This window comes from Nycticebus coucang, chromosome 13, assembly GCF_027406575.1.
Source record: "Nycticebus coucang isolate mNycCou1 chromosome 13, mNycCou1.pri, whole genome shotgun sequence".
Classification (NCBI taxonomy): domain Eukaryota; kingdom Metazoa; phylum Chordata; class Mammalia; order Primates; family Lorisidae; genus Nycticebus; species Nycticebus coucang.
This window is the reverse complement of record NC_069792.1, coordinates 80,650,925-80,672,763: the sequence shown is the minus strand read 5'-3', so window position 1 is coordinate 80,672,763 and position 21,839 is coordinate 80,650,925. Positions and strand designations below refer to the sequence as shown.

The following is a 21,839-nucleotide window of genomic DNA, read 5'->3' as shown; positions in this document are numbered from 1 at the left end:
AGTTGGACGAAAATGCAAATACCAATGACTGTGGCCAAGTTACTTTTCTCTTCAAGTTCAGTTTTCTCTTCTATCAAATGGTAATAATGATATGCATACATCTAAGATAACCATGTGAAGTTCTTGCTTCATAGTAACAATAGCTTCTGGCTTTATGCTTACAGATAGATAATCCAGAGTCAGGTAAATTATGTAAACAAAACAATCATGATACTTACTGGAGGGAGAGATGACCATCTACTATGACCTTGAAAGAGGGGTACAATGTTTTATTGTTGGAGATGAAATCAAGGTGTCTTAGACCCATGAAGTAGGAGAAAGCAAAATTATGAAGCAAAGTAGAATTCTAGATTCTGTCCACGAGAGCACAGGATATTCTAGGCAAACAGTGAGGGAATTGCGGCTGGTGTGTCCTCTTTAATGTCATTAAAGGGAGAAGCCTGCTCTTTGAGGGGAGACAGTAATAACACCAAGTCATTTCACTATTACCCATGAATTACCTGGGACACTGGGAGCATCCTAGCTTAGGCCTAGATTTACTGGTGGCTGAAACTTCCCATCATGTGGTATCAGATCCAACTGTCAACTCTAAGGTCCAGATTAGTGTTCTAATACCAGAAGTTAGAGCAGCAGGGTATAGGTATGTGTATAGGGAAGTGTTTTTTCTCAGGAAAGCTATCTGATCTCTCTGTTCTCCTTTAGGATAATGCCCTTTGAGGCTTCTGACTTTTGTTGTTTTATTGTTCTTTATTTTGGTTTCCTTTACCCTCCCCCAAGTGGTTAAGTTTTAAGTATTTGCCTAGCCTTTTTTTTTTTTTTTTAAGAGAGCAAATACTCTGAAGTTTCTAGGAAAATTTCACAAGTACTTAATCCAAAACAATCCTGATCCCTCTCCATAGCAACCTTTCTGGCCTAGGTCACCTAGCAACCTTCACTACACTTTCTAATTACCATTTGGCTTATAATTTTACTTCTTAGGCTAAAATCACAGTTGTCAAATTCCACTGACTGGGGCAGTCAGCATTCTGCACCAAATGTTTTCTCCAGTTAGTTCTAGAAAGAAAGCTATGGCAATGGTGATCCAGGGGGCACTAAACACACACTTAAATAATTTTGCTCTCCCATCCATCCCCTTTCTTTCTGGGTTTTCCTATTAGTAACCATCAGCTCCCTGTCCACATGTTCCTTTTGTGTAAAAAGCATTATTTTCTTTAGCATCCCATTAACAAATAGCATTTTCTTTACCTTGAGCTTCTTCCTTGCAGCCAAAAAAAAAAAAGAGGTCTGGGAAATATATTGAAGAGAAATAGAATCATCCTACATAAATATTTGTTTGCATTATTCAAGGCATTGAATCAGGGTACTTGGCTGTTCTTTATGCTGCTACAGTAGAGCAGAGATGCCAACATTATCGCTGTATTTGTATGCTTTACCCTCTAGGGCAGTAGTTCTCAATTATATCAGGTTTCTTCCATGCACTTCTGTAATAAATCCTTTGTAACAACTTCCCTGCTCTCCTGAAATGAAATTCAGAGTACATATATTGTACCTACACATACAATTTTATACTGGCATAACTATGCTATAAAGGAGTAATAAAAGGAAAGTAATTTATAAGAAAATAAACTTCACTGGAGATGTAAGGAAGTAATGATATGCTAGCATCTTTTTGTAGAATTGCCTTGAACACACTGTTAGGAACAAAGACTGGGGCACATGTGTAACACTGGTGACTCTAAAGGATGATCAGCATTGGCTTTGGTGTTGAGATTTACTACATGGTGAACAAATACTGGTAGAGTTTTAAATGGAACAAAGTGCAATTTTCTATCAAACTTTATATTGTTAAATTTCTGAAAAATGTAGTATGTGTAATAATTATGCACAAAAATCTTTGTGTATATATAAAATGGAGTTCTGATCTATGCTCAGAAATATGTTTGTCACTTAGATTAGTTACATCAGGTGTCAACAGGATGTTGGAATGTGTGTGGGATGTGGAATCATTTCTCATTGTTCAGAGTAGCCAGCAGCACACAGTCCTTGTGTCTATAGAAATAACCCCACACTAGAACTTTTCCTAGAGGGTAGCATCACCTCTGTGGCAAACAAAGTAGAAGCCTTTTGGAAGCACAGATTTTCATCTCCCTCACTTGTAGCCCCAGGGTCTTTGCAGTGCCTGACACTAAGTGTGTGTTTGCTGAGTCGAAGACATTATGGTTGAGGATTTGCTAGGGTTTTGGACAATCTACCAACAGTTCCCATGGATGTTACAATAGAATTTAGCTCACTGCCAGAGACTTAACTAATACTAATACTAATATTGGATTTTATCTCCTTCATGATATAAACATAACATACTACCCACTTGACCAATAGTTTAAATACATTTGTACATTTCTGCTGTAAAGATCGATCGATATCCATGTTTTCCCGAAACCCCATTCATAAGCAAGTAACAAAAATGAAGCAGATTCATACCTTGATCCTTAGAAGTGTGATCTAAGTTCAGCTGGGCAGCTTTCTATCTGTAGTAGAGAACACTGGTATTACATGGGTACTGAGGGGAGAACACACGAATTACACAGGTACTGAGTGGAGTACCTGTGTTATTACATGGGTACCGAGTGTAGAACACAGGTATTGCATGGGTACTGAGTGGATAACACAGGCATTACACAGGTACTGAGGGGAGAACACTGGTATTACAAAGGTACTGGGTGGAGAACAAAGCTATTACACAGATACTGAAGGGAGAACACAGGTATTACATGGGTACTGTGTGGAGAACACAGGTATTACATGGGTACTGTGTGGAGAACACAGGTATTACATGGGTACTGTGTGGAGAACACAGGTATTACATGGGTACTGAGTGGAGAACACAGGTATTACACGGGTACTGAGGGGAGAATACAGGTATTACACGGGTACTGAGTGGAGAACACAGGTATTACATGGGTACTGAGGGGAGAACACAGGTATTACATGGGTACTGAGGGGAGAATACAGGTATTACACGGATACTGAGTGGAGAACACAGGTATTACACGGGTACTGAGGGGAGAACATAGGTATTACATGGGTACTGAGGGGAGAACACAGGTATTACATGGGTACTGAGGGTAGAATACAGGTATTACACAGGTACTGAGTGGAGAACACAGGTATTACATGGGTACTGAGGGGAGAACACAGTATTACATGGGTACTGTGTGGAGAACACAGGTATTACATGGGTACTGTGTGGGGAACACAGGTATTACATGGGTACTGTGGGGAGAACACAGGTATTACATGGGTACTGTGTGGAGAACACAGGTATTACACAGGTACTGAGTGGAGAGCACAGGTATTACATGGGTACTGAGGGGAGAACACAGGTATTACTTGGGTACTGTGTGGAGAACACAGGTATTACACTGGTACTGAGGGGAGAATACAGGTATTACACAGGTACTGAGTGTAGAACACAGGCATTACACAGATACTAAGTGGAGAACACAGGTGTTACATGGGTACTGTGTGGAGAACACAGGTATTACATGGGTACTGAGTGGAGAACACAGGCATTACACAGATACTAAGTGGAGAACACAGGTGTTACATGGGTACTAAGGGGAGAACACAGGTAGTACATGGGTATTGCACAGGTACTGAGGGGAGAACATGGGTATTACACAAGTACTGAGGGGACAACACCGGTATTACACGGGTATTGAGGGGAGAACACAGGTATTACACTGAGGGGAGAACACAGGTATTACATGGGTACTGAGGGGAGAACACTGGTATTGCACAAGTACTGAAGAGAGAACATGGGTATTACACAGGTACCGAGGGGAGAGCACTGGTATTACACAGGTACTGAGGCTAGAACATGGTGTTATATTGAGGGGAGAACACCGGTATTATACAGGTACTGAGGGGACAGCACAGGCATTACATAGATACTAAGTGGAGAACACAGGTGTTACATGGGTACTGAGGGGAAAACACAGGTATTACACAGATAATAGTGGAGAACACAGGCATTACATGGGTACTGAGGGGATAACATGTGCGATTAGGTTTGCACACGATGTGTTCATTTGGAGTTTGATAAATTTTATATGTTTACAAAGTGTCCCAATAGATATGTCAAGTAGGCATTTAGATATTAGAAAATTCAGAGTGCTGGAGAAGCCTGGGCTGGAAATAATATATATATATATATCTGGGTCATCAGCATAGAAAGGATTTTGAGAGCCATGGAAGAGGATGACTTCATATGGCAAGAAAGGAGAGAGGGAAGAAGCCACCCCCAGACACAGTTCTGACATCGATAGTCTGGTAAACAAAATGCAAATACGAATGGCAACAGCAGCCATGTTTAGAAAAGAAAACAAAAGTCAAAATAAAACTTAGCAACCCACAATAGCAGGAACTAGTGAATCGGAAATCCTAGCAATATCCGTATAAACTATCTCTGCAAGAAGAAAAGAGTGAGGTATGGCCAACTTGAAATAGAGACAAGGACAGTATTTTTATGTGACATGTAATTAGTTTTTGGAACTCACTACCACAGAATATTTTGGGGTAACTAGCATAGAAAGTCTAAAAAAAGAATTCTTTTAGACAGTTGTAATGGATAAGAATAGGGTTATAACACATGAGGTAAGAAACTGTGGTACCCTCTCTCTCTCTCTCTCTACCTGGCCTCTTTGAAGTAATGTTCCAAGGCCAGAACAGTCTACAGACATGACATGAAAATGGTTCCTGCCAGCTACAAGGTGACATAATTTCCTACGTGATTGGGTAGCTGTTTTTCACCCCAATTTCTCAGAAGCACCTGAATCAACCAGCCCATGAACGGCTAGAAGATGCAAAAGCATATGTCATGTCGTTCCTAAGGCCTGTCCCCAAAAGTCATGTGCTATTTATGGCCTCGATTTATCTTTTTCTTATTGTGATTTTTTAAAAAAAAATCATCTCTCTAGAATTATAATCCTAACACTATGAAAATAATATTAAGTTCCTTGAAGCATCTTTCAAAACAAAAATTATAACCTTAGAATTTTCACTTCAATTCAGTCGAGATCGTGGCAGCATTTTCAATAAGAGCCTCTTAAATAATCAACAACAAAATAGGAAAATCAGTGTCAAGATGAATTTAGGTTTAAAACAAGACAGTGATTCATCTCAGCTCTGTAACTGTCATTGGTAAATTCAGTTTTCTTCACTGGTCTTGGATCTAAAAACTTCAGTTCTCTTCCCCTGTAGTATTACTTTCTTGTTCAAAAAAAACTACTTATTTTATTTTTAGAAAATATGGATATCAGGCCCTTATTCTTTAAAAAGTGCTCCCTACCATCAATTTGTATCAATAACACCACCACCAATAACAAATATAGTTAGGAATTCAGCGGTAGGGCATAGTGATAACGCCTAGCAGTGGCAATGGCAGACAGGAGGCTTGGGCACTAATTTCTCCTTTCTGTCTCATCTCACTCCAATGGGTGATTCTATTTGGAGGTCTCCAGGCATCTGTAAAATAGTGATGTTGAACCAGGTAATATGTGGGCGGTCTGGTTTAGTTTTAAATTTGCATCATCTGAATTGAAATAAAAATACATACTATGCACTATTTCCTGCTCAAAACATGTAAAAGTCAAACTTATTTATCTATAAAAAATTACCCTACAGGAATGTTTCAGAATAATCTATTTTGTTGCCATTGTCAAAATTTCTTCCACCCGCATCAGTTCATGTATAAGAAATTATATTCAAGTCAATAAAACCACAAGGGAGGAGGAAAAAGCCTTTGAAATGTTACCTACTTTTAGGCAGGAGGACTTATGTACTTTAGGGTCACAAATTGTTTTGTCAAGCCAAAAATATTTTCTCATTCTGAAATATTTCCTTCTTGTCTTTAGCTGATATGCCTCGAAATTGTTAATGTATGTGCTTTTTATTTTCCATTTAGTTAAAAGCCAGGTCCAAGACATTCCCTTGGGACTTTCTGTGAGATGTAATTATGGTCACAAGCACTCTCCTTAGATTCATTGAGCAGAATTTGCTTTGAATTTGTATTCTCAAGGAAGCACTTGACAATGGCACACTGCTCTTTGGAATAAATGTCAGACCTTTAGGGGGAGTGAGCATGGTAACGGGTAGGTTGTCATGACCATTAACAATTACACTTGAATAATATACCAGGCTAAGGGATGGAAGACCTCTGCTCCAGCAGTCTCCATTCCTATTTTTTCTTTTAATATCTAGTAAAAAGGGGGTAAAACCGACTAGATTATGCAAAAATAAATGTTGACTAGAAAGCTAAGCAATGTATATTGAGGGCTAACCAATGTATATTGGTTTCTTTTTTTTTTTTTTTTTTTTTTGGGTGCAGTTTGACCTGGGGCCGGGTTTGAACCCGCCACCTTTGGTATATGGGGCCGGCACCTTACCGACTGAGCCACAGGCGCCGCCCGTGTATATTGGTTTCATGGTTAGCGCTTTTTGCCAATTGCTGCTAGTGATTCTCCCTTCCAGAAACTTGGTAGGATTGTGTTCTGGTCTCCTCCTGGTAAGGATGAAGTAGTGGAGCATATGAATAGCTCTGTCCAGTGACTTGGGAGTTAAAATGGTACCAGTCACTTCCACTATAAAGCACTTAATTGCCCGTGTTTGCAAAAGTTCTTTCTCTCTTCCTCTTCCATGGCAATCAGCAATGTTCCAGAGATTGCTATATCATCCTAGGCTTTAGACCAAGGACAAGACTAAGAGCCCTCAGAAGACCAACTAGGGACTGGAGCGTGTCTCAGAAATAAACCTTTGTTTTTTTCTTAACCCACTGAGATTCTGAAGTTGTTTATTGGCATGACGTAAAACCCAACCAATACTGACAGCTTCACTAGCCAAACTCTGGTGACATATGATCACTGGGCAGTTAACAGCAAAGGGCATTTACAAATCACAGAAGATGAGAATCTATGATTTTAGATTCTCCGTTTAAACTCCTTCGTCAGACCTATTGTTAGAACAATTCGTGAAGAAGGACCTCAACTTTCTCTGCTGCTGAAAATTCAAAATTCAGGCAACTGAAATTACATAAAGGCTTAGCTGGGCTTTGAAGTGGGAAGGTCAACAAACCCTTCACAGCAGAGTTCAAATCAGACACCCTGCTGTGTCCCAAATGGGGATGTCTTTTCTCATCATTTCTAACCAACCTTTCCTTTGTAGAAGTTCACTCATCTTCATCGACCACTCTACCCATTTAAGCCAAATCAAAAGGAGGAAGGCATACAGTAAAAAGACATGAATCATTTTTGGAATAATTACCATAAAATGATGTCACACCATATATTTCATTATTGTTCACAAAAATCCTACGATGTAGAAATGGGTATCTCTATTTCACAGAGAAAATCAGATTAAGAGAAGTTAAGTAATTTTCCCTAAGGTTACCCAGCCAAGTTTTTTCTATTCTGGAGTAGTTTCTATCTAGTAGCCGAGTCCCATGAAAGTACCCATCAATCAGATCAAAGCCTCTGAACCCAGGGCTTTCCACCAGGGTTAAGAATGCCCAGGCTAGGTCTCGTGAGGGTCAAATCCTGGGATAAAATGATGCCTGGATATTTCCCTTCCCTTTCCTTCCCTTTCCTTCCCTTTTCCCCTTCCCTTCCCTACCCTTCCCTATTTTTTTTCTTCTCTTTCTTCAGCTCTAGGGGGTTATATATGTTTTTTCATAATTAAATGTTCTGGTCTGGACATGAGTCTATACCCAGATTCCCTAGGTAACAGAGCAAAAGAGAAAGCTTATTTTTCGTACTTTCTGAGAACGTGGAATCCTAGGGAAGCAGGAGTGGGCATATGATGAATAAGGTAAGAACAAATTCAAACACATGCTTGAGAAGCTGCTGCTTATTTTAAAGGGCAGCTGGTTGCTCAACCTCACTAGACCCTTGTCCAGAGAGGCTGTGTGAGGTTCTGCATTTAGGACAGGAGAAGAAGGGAGAAAAATCTCTTCACCAGGATGAATGAATGGGTAGATAGAGATAGATGGATGATAGATAGATAGGTAAATAGACAGATAGATTCTATGTCTGTCTTCATAAAACTGCAAATCCCTAGATGGAAGAGTCAGTTGTTAAAAGATCTTAAAGGTTCAAACAGGACAGGACTTGAATCTCAGGTTGAATGTATGCTAGTACTGAGACCTTTGAAAAGATGCTCAATTTCTCTGAGACTCAATCTCTTCATCTGTAAAATGGAAAAAATTATACTTCCTCAGAGGTGCTTGGAGAGGATGGATAATAGTTAACACTGAACATCACGGACATGCAGTAAACATCTACACATTTCTTTGGACGTGTTTTATTCCCTTTCTATTCATAGTTTCTATTTTATTTCATCACCACACAGCTTTTTGTATCTAAGTTTCTCCTACCAGTTGCCTTTAGCCATCTATTGATTGAGCTTTAATGTAAGTCATTGGTAACCAAAAGGGATTCTTAAGGTGATATGAGTGATGTATTACCTTCAAAGAAAAGCACCACAGAAATAGTATAGAATTTAGGAATTGGTATTCAGAAACGTTAGCATACTAAACTGCCTTGCCAAGTCTGAGCCCCAGATGCCAGGGGTCATAGCGAGAGAGCCCTGAGGTAATGCTGCTGCCTGAATGGAGATAATTATAAGGGGAAATTCAGCCAGTCCTGCTGTTAAGTTCCTTTTCAAAATTAATGTCATTTCTCAAATAAGATGATTAATGGAGCCCCGATCAAAGATATAGTAAGATCTAAGAGCCAAGGTATATGACATATCTGCATATCCTCTTTGAAAAGTTTTAAGTGTTTACCTGCATTACAAGTTCTTTTTTTTTTTTAATCAGAGTCAAATGTTAATTGTCTGTAAAACTCTCGTGAAGTAGCAAAAGCAAATCTGTAAGCAAATTACAGATTTCTGCTGATTAATTTAAAAATCTTCAGACAACTAAAAGATATTTCCTGAAGGGAACAAAAATTACACTTAATGTTAAGTGTTACCTGAAGCACAATTCTTCAGCCTCAAGGGAAGCAAAAGAGTAGAGAATTTGGCCCAGTGACTCATCTAATAAATCATCATGGTTTGTGTTCCCTGTCCCCTGTTTGCCTAGGAAAGCTGTTGGCAGCAATTCAGTTCTGTACAGATGAACGGATTTAATTCATTTGCCCTTACTTCCTCACTAGAGACATAATCCCTGGCCAAACAACTGGCTATTGTGAAAATTATTAAGTAGCGGTAGACTCTGAGGTGGGGATCTGGGAGCAATAGATAAACCTCTCCAATGAATTGTCTGCTTTTTCCACACACTCATCTTCAAAACAGTAGCTAAGTAAAGATGGAACTGTACATACAAAATACCATGTGAAATGAAAGATGTCTTAGAAAATATCTTCCTTTAGGCAAATTCTGTCATCACTATCATTTTACAGATGAGAAAATTGCAGGCTTTGTGCTTCCCATGCAAATGTATCCTTCACATCGTGAGTTTTTATTTTTTATGTTTTTTATTATTATTTTTTTGTTTTTGGTGCTGAAATCCTGGGTTTTTATCTGGATCTGCTTGACTCCAGTGATGCTAATGAAACATAGTGGAATTCGATTCACATATTGAATTGAATAATATTAAATGAGTTGTAGTTGATGCTTGCTGTGTATAAGACACCATGCTCAGCATTTAAGGGATATAAAGACACATAGTTTTCTATCTAAGCAAAGCCATGGAAGTGCCTAGAATTATTTGACCAAGACCAAGAGAATGACACCAATTGGGAAGGTACTGAAACTAATTTTATCAACAAGTCTGAGATGCTTTTTCTGGACACAATTAAGAGCAGGGAAGATGCAACTTGTGGAACATGTTAGCTGTTTAAGTTCCTACTGCACGAGAAACTTCAAAATGTCTCCAGAAATGAGTCTGATTTCAAATTTCTCCCATTTTCTATATCTTGTGTAATTAGCATATATAATAATTTCTTATGATTGTCTGGAACTTTGGTACCAAATTTATTTGTGTCTCTTTACTGGTTTGAAACACAACAATTTTATAAGGGTAAGTAAATGAGGATTGCTCTCATTTTAGAGGTGATAGTGGCAGACGGTTACTAAGGTAGTAGTCAACCTGAGTTTGGAGTCCTCATGTGCGTATTCTAAACACAGGTTTCCCAGCTGAAAGTGCTTTTGTTAATTCTTATTAATTGAATTTCCAAGCTGTCCACTTTTCAGAACTTATTTTTCATTGCCTGTTTAGCATCCTTCTTCTAATTTCTTCTGATATTCCTATTGTTTCTCTTTTTCATTCCATCTCACAAATGTTTATAAGTTCCAAGGGTTAATGTTTTTGTCTATTTTTTTTTTTTTTTGCGTGTGTCCAATATCTTTGGGTAATGGTATTTGCTCTCTCTGCTTCTAGAGCAGCGGTTCTCAACCTGTGGGTCGCGATCCACAGGAACTGTATTAAAGGGTTGCGGCATTAGGAAGGTTGAGAACCACTGTTCTAGAGCCATTTATCCTCTGGACACTGTGAAAGCTGGGTCTTTAGCTGCGTTTCTGTCCCGAGTTCCCAATACATGCTGCCAGTTGTCCGCTGAACATCATCACTTGAATCTGATAGATGGAAGTAAACCAAATTCATTCTATTTTTTCATAAGTTCATCTCCTCCTGTTATCAGTAATCACTAGCATCACCACATACCTACCGGCTAGATTGCATGGACATGCTCTTCAATTTCTTCTTCTAACAGCAACCCCCCAATGAAATCAGCCAACGTTCCATTTCTAATCTTTCCCTTCCTTCTCCATATTTCCTGTTTCTTTGTTGAGTCTTTTCTTGGTCTTTCTTCTCGTTGCTGCTTCTAGTTGTTTTGCAGTGATTTATAAGTATCTCACATAAAGCTGAGCTTTTAGGTGAAAACTTAATTCAGCTTCACTGTTTAGCCATATTTCGAGGGCACAATAATTGTCTCAATAAGTGTTTGATCAATGAATGAATAAATGAATAAATTAAGGAAAAGGGGAAAGAGCTACAATGGAAGAATAAAAAAATCAAATAAACTGACCTTCCCAGAAATAGACTTTATTCATAATAATCTTCATAATTTATACCACAGGAGCTCTTTAGGAAACTCACCATGGTACGTATCCTAGAAGATTTTTTTCCCTTGGCCAGGATGAACTGTAAGATGCCATGGTTTCCAAACTGACCAGAAGTTTAGCTAACTCTGGATAGTCCTCAAATAGTTCTTTGCGGCAAAGATCATGACGAGGGATTACAAAAGGAACTCCCAAACCAAGTGGTTATTTTAGGCTTTGCGTGGGCTCCTTTTAATGAATTTTCCATAAATGGAAACCCACTGAGTTTTGCATACCAGAGAACAAGCCCAGTTGGTAATGGGATTGTCTGCATTGCATAATACAAATATAAACTTGCAGAAGGAAGCGTGTTTTGTTCTTTAGGAAGACGCACACTGGAATGCTTCAGGCAAATCACGTACTGTCAGAAAAATTATCAGCTCAGTAGTTTTGGGCAAGACCTAGTCTTAGCACAAAAAAAGAGAAGGGAAAGTCAGTTCTTCTGGGACTTCAGGAAGTCTTTGGCTGATCTGATATTTGCTGATCTAACTATGCTTTTGAGACTGAATGAAAAATAATCACTGTTGGGCTTGCTTTGGGGCTATGTAAAAAGGCAACAGCATAAGTAGAAGTGTTTGGTAACTGTTAAAGGATTTGACTCAAAAAAAGTTATGTGACACATGCTCTCGATTTAAATTCTGTCTACACTAATTACTGTGACATGGGTCAAATTAATTACACTTTCTCAGACTCAGTTTTGTAGGTGGTGGAGAACTAATGGTACAATTAATGGTCAGCCATTCTAAAATAGGGACAAACTGAAATATTGTATACATTATTTACTGTCTCAAATTAAATTTTAATGGAATAAGCAAAACAGAATTTCATTTTCATATTATACTCTTTCTCCTTTTTGCCTGCACACAGCATTACTATACCACCCTAACTCCTAAATATAGGGAATTATCACTACAAATTTCTATATGTTTAGAATCAAGAGTCGGATTATTAATTGCAAAGCCAGTTAGAGCATTCAATATAAAAATTATACACATATATTTGAATATTTTCTTCTGACTTAAAAAATTTAATAATAAAAATTAATAAATATTTAGCTGTATTTTAAGATATGGCCACACCTGTTTTTTGGGGTTTTTTTTTTTTTGTTTGGGAGACAGATTCTCACTTTGTTGTCTTTGGTAGAGTGATGTGTTTCATAGCTCACAGCAATCTTAAACTCTTGGGCTCAAGTCATCCTCTCTCCTCAGCCTCCCAAGTAGCTGGGACTACAGGTGCCTGCCACAGTGCCTGGCTATTTTTAGAGACAGGATGTCCCTCTTTCTCAGGCTGGTCTGAACTCCTATGCTCAAGCAATCCACCCACCTCAGCCTCCCAGAGTGCTAGGATTACAGGCATGAGCTAGGATTACTTGCCCAGCCCTGACCAAGGCTTTTCTTGGAGTCTGTGTTTGCTAACTAGAGTCTCATGCTGTTTGTCTTATAAAGCCCTTATCTGTAAATACTGACCATGCATTCAGTTTTGGAAGTTAAAGTTATTTATGAAACTAATTGATTATATAGTCTTCCCAGATCTTTTCCTATCTTCTTATTTATTTATTTATTTAAGGCAGAGTTTCCCTCTGTTGCCCAGGCTAGAGTGCTATAGTGTCCTTGCTCACAGCAATCTCAAACTCAAGCAATCCTCTTGCCTCAGCCTCCCAAGTAGCTATGAGTACAGGCACCCACCACAGTGTCTAATTAGTTTTTTCCTATATTCAGTAGGACAGGGTCTCACTCTTTCCCAGGCTAGTCTCCAACCCCTGAGCTCAAGCATTCCACCTGTCTTGGCCTCCCAAAGTGCTAGGATTACAGGAGCGCACCACCAAGCCAGTCCCTCCTATTGTTTTTAGAATTGTCTCACCTATTTAAAATTCTTCAGTGAGTTGTTTCTTCTGCTGTTTTCCTTTGTTGTTTTCCTTTTTATCAAGTCATCCCACAATATTCAATTTTCTTCTTATAGAAAAATAATTCTTTTTTTCACATCCATGTTTGTAGGTTTACGAAACATTTCATTAAATAACCTAATTATATTTACAAGTACACTAAGCATAAATAACAAACATACAACTGACTTCTGTGAGGCATTGAGCTCCACTGACAGGGTCTAACTTGAGACAGCTTGCTGGAGTGAAGGCATAACTAATAAGGTCTGGGGCATCTGGTGATTTTTAATAAGGGAATGGAAGGCAGGGGTGAGTCTGAAAAGGAGAGATTGATAAAAAGTATTCTGCTGTAAAAAGGGAAAAGAAGTATGAATGGGATTAGGGCAAGACATTTGTTTCCAAGTTCACTGGCTAATTAAAATGTCAAACTAAAACTAATACAATGGTAGAGATAGAAAAGGCCTTTGAGAACAACTAATTCAACCCACCCACTACCAGCATCTGGTAACATGTGATAGGTGAGGGAAGATGGTAGGGCTTGAAATAGAAAATTGTTTAACACTGCCCAACATTAAAAATGGATGGCAGGGAGAGGGGCAGAAACCTGGATGGAAGTAGAAGACATTATTCTTAGTAAAGCATCACAAGAATGGAGAAGCATGAATCCTATGTACTCAATTTTGATATGAGGACAATTAATGACAATTAAGGTTATGGGGGGGGAAAGCAGAAAGAGGGACAAGGGACGGAGGGAGGGGTGTGGGGCCTTGGTGTGTGTCACACTTTATGGGGGCAAGACATGATTGCAAGAGGGACTTTACCTAACAATTGCAATCAGTGTAACCTGGCTTATTGTACCCTCAATGAATCCCCAACAATAAAAAAGAAATGCAAGCTTCATTGTCCTTTCACAAAAAGAGGCCTAGGGTCCTCAGGAAGAAATCCTGGACTGGTGGGAAGTGCAGCATTGGAGAGCTTTCAGACTCTCTTCAAGCACAGGTGGTCCACGCCAAGTGATGGATAGACAGGGAATGGAAGGAGGATGAAAGAAAAAATAAAGGAAAACATCCATTTACTTCTTTTTTTTTAAAAGGCAAATATAAAACACCAAAAACAGAGTGGCCTATTCTATAGACAGCACTTCAGGTTTCTGTGGACACACCTATGTATGTGTCTTAACTTTTGCAAATGTTTATCTGTGGTTATTTGGAAAGTGCATTTTACACAGGAATTTATTTTTTTAGCTTTAATTCGGTTTTAAATAGTATCATCTGGCAAAGGAGCTACAACCAATGTTAAGATGATCTGTCGTATGGCCTCTTTTTTTTATTGCTTTTCCAGGAAATGTAGAAGAAAGTAAGAGAAAGGCCTGAGATGAAGAACTCTATTAATCTTGCCCGTCCTCTGTCCAGTAACTGATTCCAGAAATTCTGTGTGGGAACTGGGGCTAACCAAAGATTGAGACCTAAGCATCCAATATTGGCCACACAGAGTTCTGTCTTTTTACCAAAGTGGAAAATTTTCAGGCAAAACTCAGAGGCCAAATTGAACTTGCTGAAAACAAGTTTATAGCTCCTGAAGGCTTTCTGATCTTTAAAAACATGTATGAGTAGTCCATGCGGTAGCCTACAGGAAATTACCTTCACTGATACACTCTCTAATCCTCATATTGACTTTATTTATTTTTCTTTCTGGATTCCTTTGACCCCAATTTACCCATATCTCTAAGAAAAGGCAACAAATTTCCAAAGCATGGGTTTGGGAAACGACCAATATTATTTCCAATTGCCTAGAAAAATATAAATTGCATCATTATCTTTGGCCATATCTGTATTTACATGGCGCTTTCTGTTGAGGAATATGAGCACTGTCCATTGAGTTTTCCCATCTCACTCTCATCACTTTTTGGTAAGGGAGAAAAGAGTCAGCACTTATCAGCAAATGGGCACAACTGAGCCACGCTTAAGAGGGGAAGGGAGAGCGATGGGAAGTTCGGTGAGGAAAAACCTCTGGACTCCTATCTACCAGGATATGGCTCACTTAGCAGTGCCACTCAAGAAAAAGAAGTCTCTCTAGAGCCAGGCTTCTTGAAAGCAAACGAAACCCTCAAAGTGACTTTGCAAGAAATTGAAAGTGAACAGCAAGTGAAAAAATTATTTCTCATTGTTTTCACATGTCTTTGCAAGTTGGATCAGGAAAACCACCCTTCATAATACTGAGAAGTTCAGAAATATTTGAGCCAAATGCACATAAGGAGCCTTGAAAGACGTCTCCTTATATATTCATATGACCCCTGAGCAATATAGTCATATTTCATCTTATTTCTTTACACTGATTACATGGATCATTATTAGTAATGACCAATGAGCGATATAGTCATCATTTCATCTTATTTCTTTATATTGATTACATTGATCGTTATGAGTAATTATATCTTTACTTATGTGCTGTCTGCATTCTCACTAAACTGTGAGCTTATGAAGGTAAGAACCTTTTTTTTGAATGTCCATCACTTGCTAAGTTCCTTCTACAAAGGCTGGCACAGTGGATGTTCAGTGAATGTGTATTGAAAGAGTAAATAGGTTCCATCTATTTCTGAAAGATTCAGACCAAACCAGAATTTCCACCCACTCCTGGTCCATTTCTTTCACCTGATGTTGACCCATTCCATCTGAGCCAATAAATCCTCCCCCCCAGGGAAATGCAAAAACTTGCTTTCATTAGAAACCCTCAGATCAAGAGGGTTTCCTGGAAAGATCCCCAAAGCAGTGGGGACTCTGTGCTGCATTCTGCTTATTTTTACATCATAGCACCATTTCTCTTTGAAAATTTTCTCTGAGAAGAGGTCTATAACCCTGAGTGAGAGTTTTGTTCTTTTCTTCTGATTTACCAACTCATATTAGGTCCAGTCCCCCCCAGATGCTTGCCATGTTCAAGCAAGAAATCAATGAAGTTACTTCAGTTAAAATGTTCAAATACTTATGAAAAAGGCCATTCTTTATCTTGCCACCTCTAATTCAAAAGAGTGTGCTATTTCCCTAGTTTGGCATGCTCTTCAGGTCAGAGGGTTCCTGTGAGATTTCCTGGGTTCTGCAAAGAAGAGAGTATGGAAAAATTATTATGTTTGGTTTACCACCTCCCCAATGCCTGAAAATAGTCAGTGTTGAACCCTGCACCAAAAACAAACAATAAAAGCCAAACAAACCATCCCCTACACACAAATAACACTGCTTCTTCTGAGAGTGTGATTCCTGTAATTAGGGTGAAGGACTACTTCTGTGTTCCCTGGAAGACCTTGGGATCTACCCTACGAAACAGGATACCCAGTTTGAACTGTCCTCCCATGAATCACCCTTGCCCATGAAATCCTCTTTCTCTTCCTGCACAGACCTCTTTCTGCCATCATGTAAGGAAACCCCTGAAACCCTGTATGCTCCCTGAAATCTATCCCAATTAACCCGAAGAAAGGTCATCATTCAATTAAGTAATTTATTTTTTTATTTTTTTTTAATTTTTTTATTAAATCATAACTGTATACAATGATATGATCATGGGGCATCATACACTCACTTCATAAACCATTTGACACATTTTTATCACAGTGGTTAACATAGCCTTTCCGGCGTTATCTCAGTTACTGTGCCAAAACATTTACATTCTACATTTACCAAGTTTCGCAAATACCCCTGTAATATGCACCACAGGTGTGATCCCACCGATTCCCCTCCCTCTACCCACCCCCCCCTTTCCCACTTCCCTCTATTGTTAAGTTGTAGCTGGGTTATAGCTTTCATGTGAGAGTCCCAAATTAGTTTCATAGTAGGGCTGTGTACATTGGGTATTTTTTCTTCCATTCTTGGGATACTTTACTAAGAAGAATATGTTCCAGCTCCATCCATGTAAACATGAAAGAGGTAAAGTCTCCATCTTTCTTTAAGGCTGCATAGTATTCCATGGTATACATATACCACAATTTATTAATCCATTCGTGGATCGATGGGCACTTGGGCTTTTTCCATGACTTAGCTATTATGAATTGGGCTGCAATAAACATTCTGGTACAAATATCTTTGTTATGTTGTGATTTTTGGTCTTCTGGGTATATGCCCAGCAGAGGAATTACAGGATTGAATGGCAGATCTATTTTTAGATCTCTGAGTGTTCTCCATATCTCTTTCCAAAAGGAATGTATTAATTTGCATTCCCACCAGCAGTGCAGAAGTGTTCCCTTTTCTCCGCATCCACGCCAACATCTCTGGTCTTGAGATTTTGTGATATAGGCTAGTCTCATTGGAGTTAGATGATATCTCAAAGTAGTTTTGATTTGCATTTCTCTGATGATTAAAGATGATGAGCATTTTTTCATATGTCTGAAGGCCGTGCGCCTGTCTTCTTCAGAGAAGTTTCTCTTCAAATCCCTTGCCCAGCCTGCGATGGGATCCCTTGTTTTTTTCTTGCTGATGCGTTTGAGTTCTCTGTGGATTCTGGTTATTAAACCTTTGTCAGAGTTATACCCTGCAAATATCTTCTCCCATTCTGAGGGCTGTCTGCTTGCTCTGCTTACTGTGTTCTTAGCTGTGCAGAAGCTTTTTAGTTTGATCAAGTCCCAGTAGTGTATTTTTGAAGCTGCTTCAATTGCCCGGGGGGTTCTCCTCATGAAATACTCACCCAGACCAATTAATTTAATTTTTTGGACACAATTTACCTATGAAAGTCAAGACAACTGGTGTATCTGATCTTTGGAGCAAATGTCAACTTTAAAATTCTAGAAATATTTTCAGGGGGTTGCAAGCTATGGGAACAGAGGTCATGTCCATCCCAACAACATATTTCTGGTGCTTGACACCTACTCGGCATTCAGCACATATCTGTTCCATGAATGAGCAAATGAATGATAGGAGTGATTGCTGTGCTAATCACATGCCTTCACATATCATCAACTCTGTACTTCATTATTTGGATTCATTAAGTTTTAGAAATGGAAAATTCAGTAATCCCAAACATGGCTACCATATAGGACTACCCCATTTAAAAATTGTAATCTCACCACCTTCTCCATGTTTCCAATCTCCTTTACTGCTCATGTTTTAAAACAATGCTTATGTTCTAACATACTTGTATTTTAAAGCAATGCTTATGTTCTAACATGTTTGTATAACATAATGTATATCTATTTTTTACTCCTTCGCTTGTAGTGGAACGCAAAATTTTTTACTATGAACCACACAGAATCACTGTAAGAGTTTTTTTAAGTCTTCAGGTTCAACCTCACATCAGTGAAATAACCCTTAAGGATGCTAATCCCAGGAATCTACTTCTTCTTCTTCTTCTTTTTTTTTGCAGCTTTTGGCCGGTATATGGGGCCAGTGCCCTACTCCTTGAGCCACAGGTGCCACCCCAGGAATCTACTTTTTAAATAAGAATTCCAGGGGATTTTGGTGTTCTGAGAACCACTAGTTTCATACAGCTCTCTAACCTAGAGATAATCCTGAAACCCGGGAAGACGAAGTGTCTTTCAAGTCACGTGGTTATTCGTTGCGCAGCTAAGTATTATTCTGATGTGCTCTCTACTCCAGTCATCTTTGAGCCTGGATTTATTTGACATGTTTCTTGCATTCTTGGTCTTTGAGATTAAGCTGCTGGAGGCAAAAATTTTGGCTTCTGAACTTACTTTGCAGTACATCTCAATCAGCAGGCGAGAATGGTGTTAGGTTTACAGTAATCGGGGACTTTTTGAATCCCACGATGCCTTTACACACAAGAACCAACCCTACTTTCACACTTTGACGCCACTATTTTCCTTTTTCCTTCTAGTTCCTGGATATCTCCATTAAGTGGACCACCCAGGAAACCTTTCCTCCAAAGTACCTTCATTATGACCCAGAAACCTCTCGCCAGCTGATGTGTGACAAATGTCCTCCAGGCACCTACCTGAAACAGCACTGTACAGCCAGGTGGAAGACCGTGTGCGCCCCTTGCCCCGACCACTACTACACGGACAGCTGGCACACCAGTGACGAGTGTCTATACTGCAGCCCCGTGTGCAAGGAGCTGCAGTACATCAAGCAGGAGTGCAACCGCACGCACAACCGCGTGTGTGAGTGCAAGGAAGGGCGCTACCTGGAGCTGGAGTTCTGCTTGAAGCACAGGAGCTGTCCGCCTGGATTTGGAGTCGCACAGGCTGGTATGTATCAGCTTCAAGGTGCAACGAAATCCTTGAGCACTGTGCTCAGTCAGATAGTGGTAAAAGTTCAGGGGAATGCTTTTGTGCTGATGACATACATTACAGGCTAGCAAATTGCAAAGGTAATGGGACCTGCTAGGCAGGTGCTGTGTTTCTGGATTGCTGCCAAAGGACCATTTCCCAGAGGAATACTTTGCCACTACAGGGCAATTTAGTGACAATCTCAAATGCAGCAAATTGCTCTCTAATGAGATGCATGATGGATTGTTCTATTCTGAAGGAACACGGAGTTGCACTGTTGATACTTGATACACACCTCTACGTTTCACATCGGCATGGACAGCTTCAACCTGCAGTGCATCCTGAGAAACATCAGAAATGTTAATCGATACCAAGAGACTAATTATGCTAATATTAATGAGGCTCTGGAGTGCTAACAATGAGCAGTTATAATTAATTATGTAAAAAATGAGAATGGTTAGGGGAAATGCATTTCATTATTAAAAACGAAGCTGGTTTTCCCTTTAGAGGGAGCTGAGTGGGAGGATAAAGCCTATAGCGGCATCTCTTCAATGAGTTTATTCTTTATCTTAAACAAAACAGATTGTCGAGCCAAGAGTAAGCACTTGTCTAAAAACAAAGTGCTTTCTCTTTTTGCATTTTGAACAGCATAGGTTAGTGCATTGAATATTTTAAAGCTGCTACCCACAGATTTTTTTTTCTTTTTTTTTTTTTTGTACTACCACATCAGGAAATTTCAGAGTATTCAACAACATCTTGTGGCTTGGAAAAAATAAGAGTATTCACTGAGTTAGCTGGAGGAAGTAACAGTTGATATGGATTCTGATGACGGAGTTTGAAGCAGCGAATCTCAGCGTCGGTACTACTGACATTGGGGGCTGTATCGTTCCTTTCTGTGGGCAGCTGCCCTGTGCGTTCTACAGTTTCTAGCAGCAACACTGGACTCTATTAAATAGATGCCAGTAGCAGTTCCTTCCCTCATCCTCCTGCCAAATGTGACAACCAAAAATGTCTGCAGATGTCGTCAAATACCCTCCAGATGGGCAAAATCACCCCCAGCAGAGAACTGAGGGCTCATTGATGCTATTTATTTATAATTATTTTAATCATCAAAATTTGTGATATACGAAGTCTGAGTTATTAGATAACAAATACTTTCGGTTGAAAGGCATACAGAAGAAGCATATTCAGAAATGGAGATTGATTTAGTTCCAGAAGTAGTAGTGAATCATGAAATTAATGGCAGAAGATGCAGATCAAGTGAGAGTCTCTTCAAATGCCTCTGCTAGGAGTATTTGAGGGAGGGATTGGTGCTACTTCCTACTTTTTATTGGATGACACTGGGGTCTCAAAAGTTAAACTAAGTCGGAGGAGGGAGGCCCATCCCACAAAAACACATGCAACTAATTCCATTCAGTAAGCTGTAAGTGTTGACTGTGATGCTTGGAAACAAGAAACTTTTGGAAAATAATGGAAATAACAAGGATCTTCCTTAAACAAGCATGAAAGTCTATTTGTTGACTGAAGTAAGCAGGCAGCTAGAAGACTTAGAACAAAGGGATGCATTTATTCCCTGGACCACAGTGGGGTTTATTTACCTCCCCCTCCCTAAAAACTCACATGGCGTTTCCTCTTGGAAAATAAGAAGTTTCCAGCCATGAGAGAAGGAAAGACTATGGTGTTCCTCTAAAAAGCATTTCATAACCTTTTGTTGTCATTGTTGCTGTTTTGAAGTCCAATTATCTCTTCTCCATATTTTCTTTACTCAGCTTTGTAATTCTCAGGGAATTACCTGTGGCCTCCAGAGTGAATTCTCAACCAGGAAGCCAAATTCCTTTTTTGCTACTCTATTTCACATGCTGCATGCCAGGTTATCGTTTTTATAAAGTCACTGATATTAATAATACAAAATTATTCCTTCAATGGATAAATCTTTCTTTTAATAAAAAGTTCTGTCATTTACAAAGAGGGAAGTCCTACTCATAAAGGTCATTAGATAAAGCTTCTGACTGTATCATGAAGCATTAGTTGTATCATTCTGGGATTCTCTTTGGTTAAACAACTTTAATGTCTAGCTTAATTAAAGAATATCTTATACATGTGACCTGCTTATTAGGATGCATGAGAAGACCCAGGACACAAATAGGTGTCAGAAGATGGACAAGATTCTTCTTTGCATAGAACATATGGCAGTTGGCAAAAGTAGATGTGGGTCCAGATGTCCAACTCACTTATTTTCAGTAAATTAGCAATGACAAAAATCCAGGGAATCTTTGCCCACACACCTCTGCTTATGATATTGTACAGTGTAGTATGGAGTCCGATCCTCTTGAAAGAGTGGGATGTAATAAGAAAGTACTAAAAACAAACAAACAGAGCCTCTATGCTTTGTGTAGTGGTCCCTAAGATGGTGTCACTGCAAGGCTGGAAATAACATTTATCATGTGAAGGTTTCAGGCTGTGCTTTCCTTTCTTCCCCTTTTTTCTGCCAGCCTTGTCATTTTTATAAGTTGATGAATCATTTATCCCCCTAGAAAGGAAAGAGACAGGAGATGATTCTCGTCTAAAACTAGAACCGATTCGTGTTAGTCTGGAGTC

At 39.2% G+C, this 21,839-nt stretch overlaps 1 protein-coding gene across 2 annotated transcripts in view; it reads left to right on the top strand.

The window, feature by feature from the left end:
* The window catches only part of TNFRSF11B (TNF receptor superfamily member 11b), a 29,909-nt gene that overhangs the window by 2,512 nt on the left and 5,558 nt on the right, over positions 1–21,839 (top strand). For both annotated transcript variants that reach the window (XM_053559453.1, XM_053559452.1), the window contains exon 2: positions 18,851–19,220. In XM_053559453.1, coding sequence (XP_053415428.1) covers positions 18,851–19,220 — 370 coding nt within the window. The remainder of the gene's footprint in view (positions 1–18,850; positions 19,221–21,839) is intronic.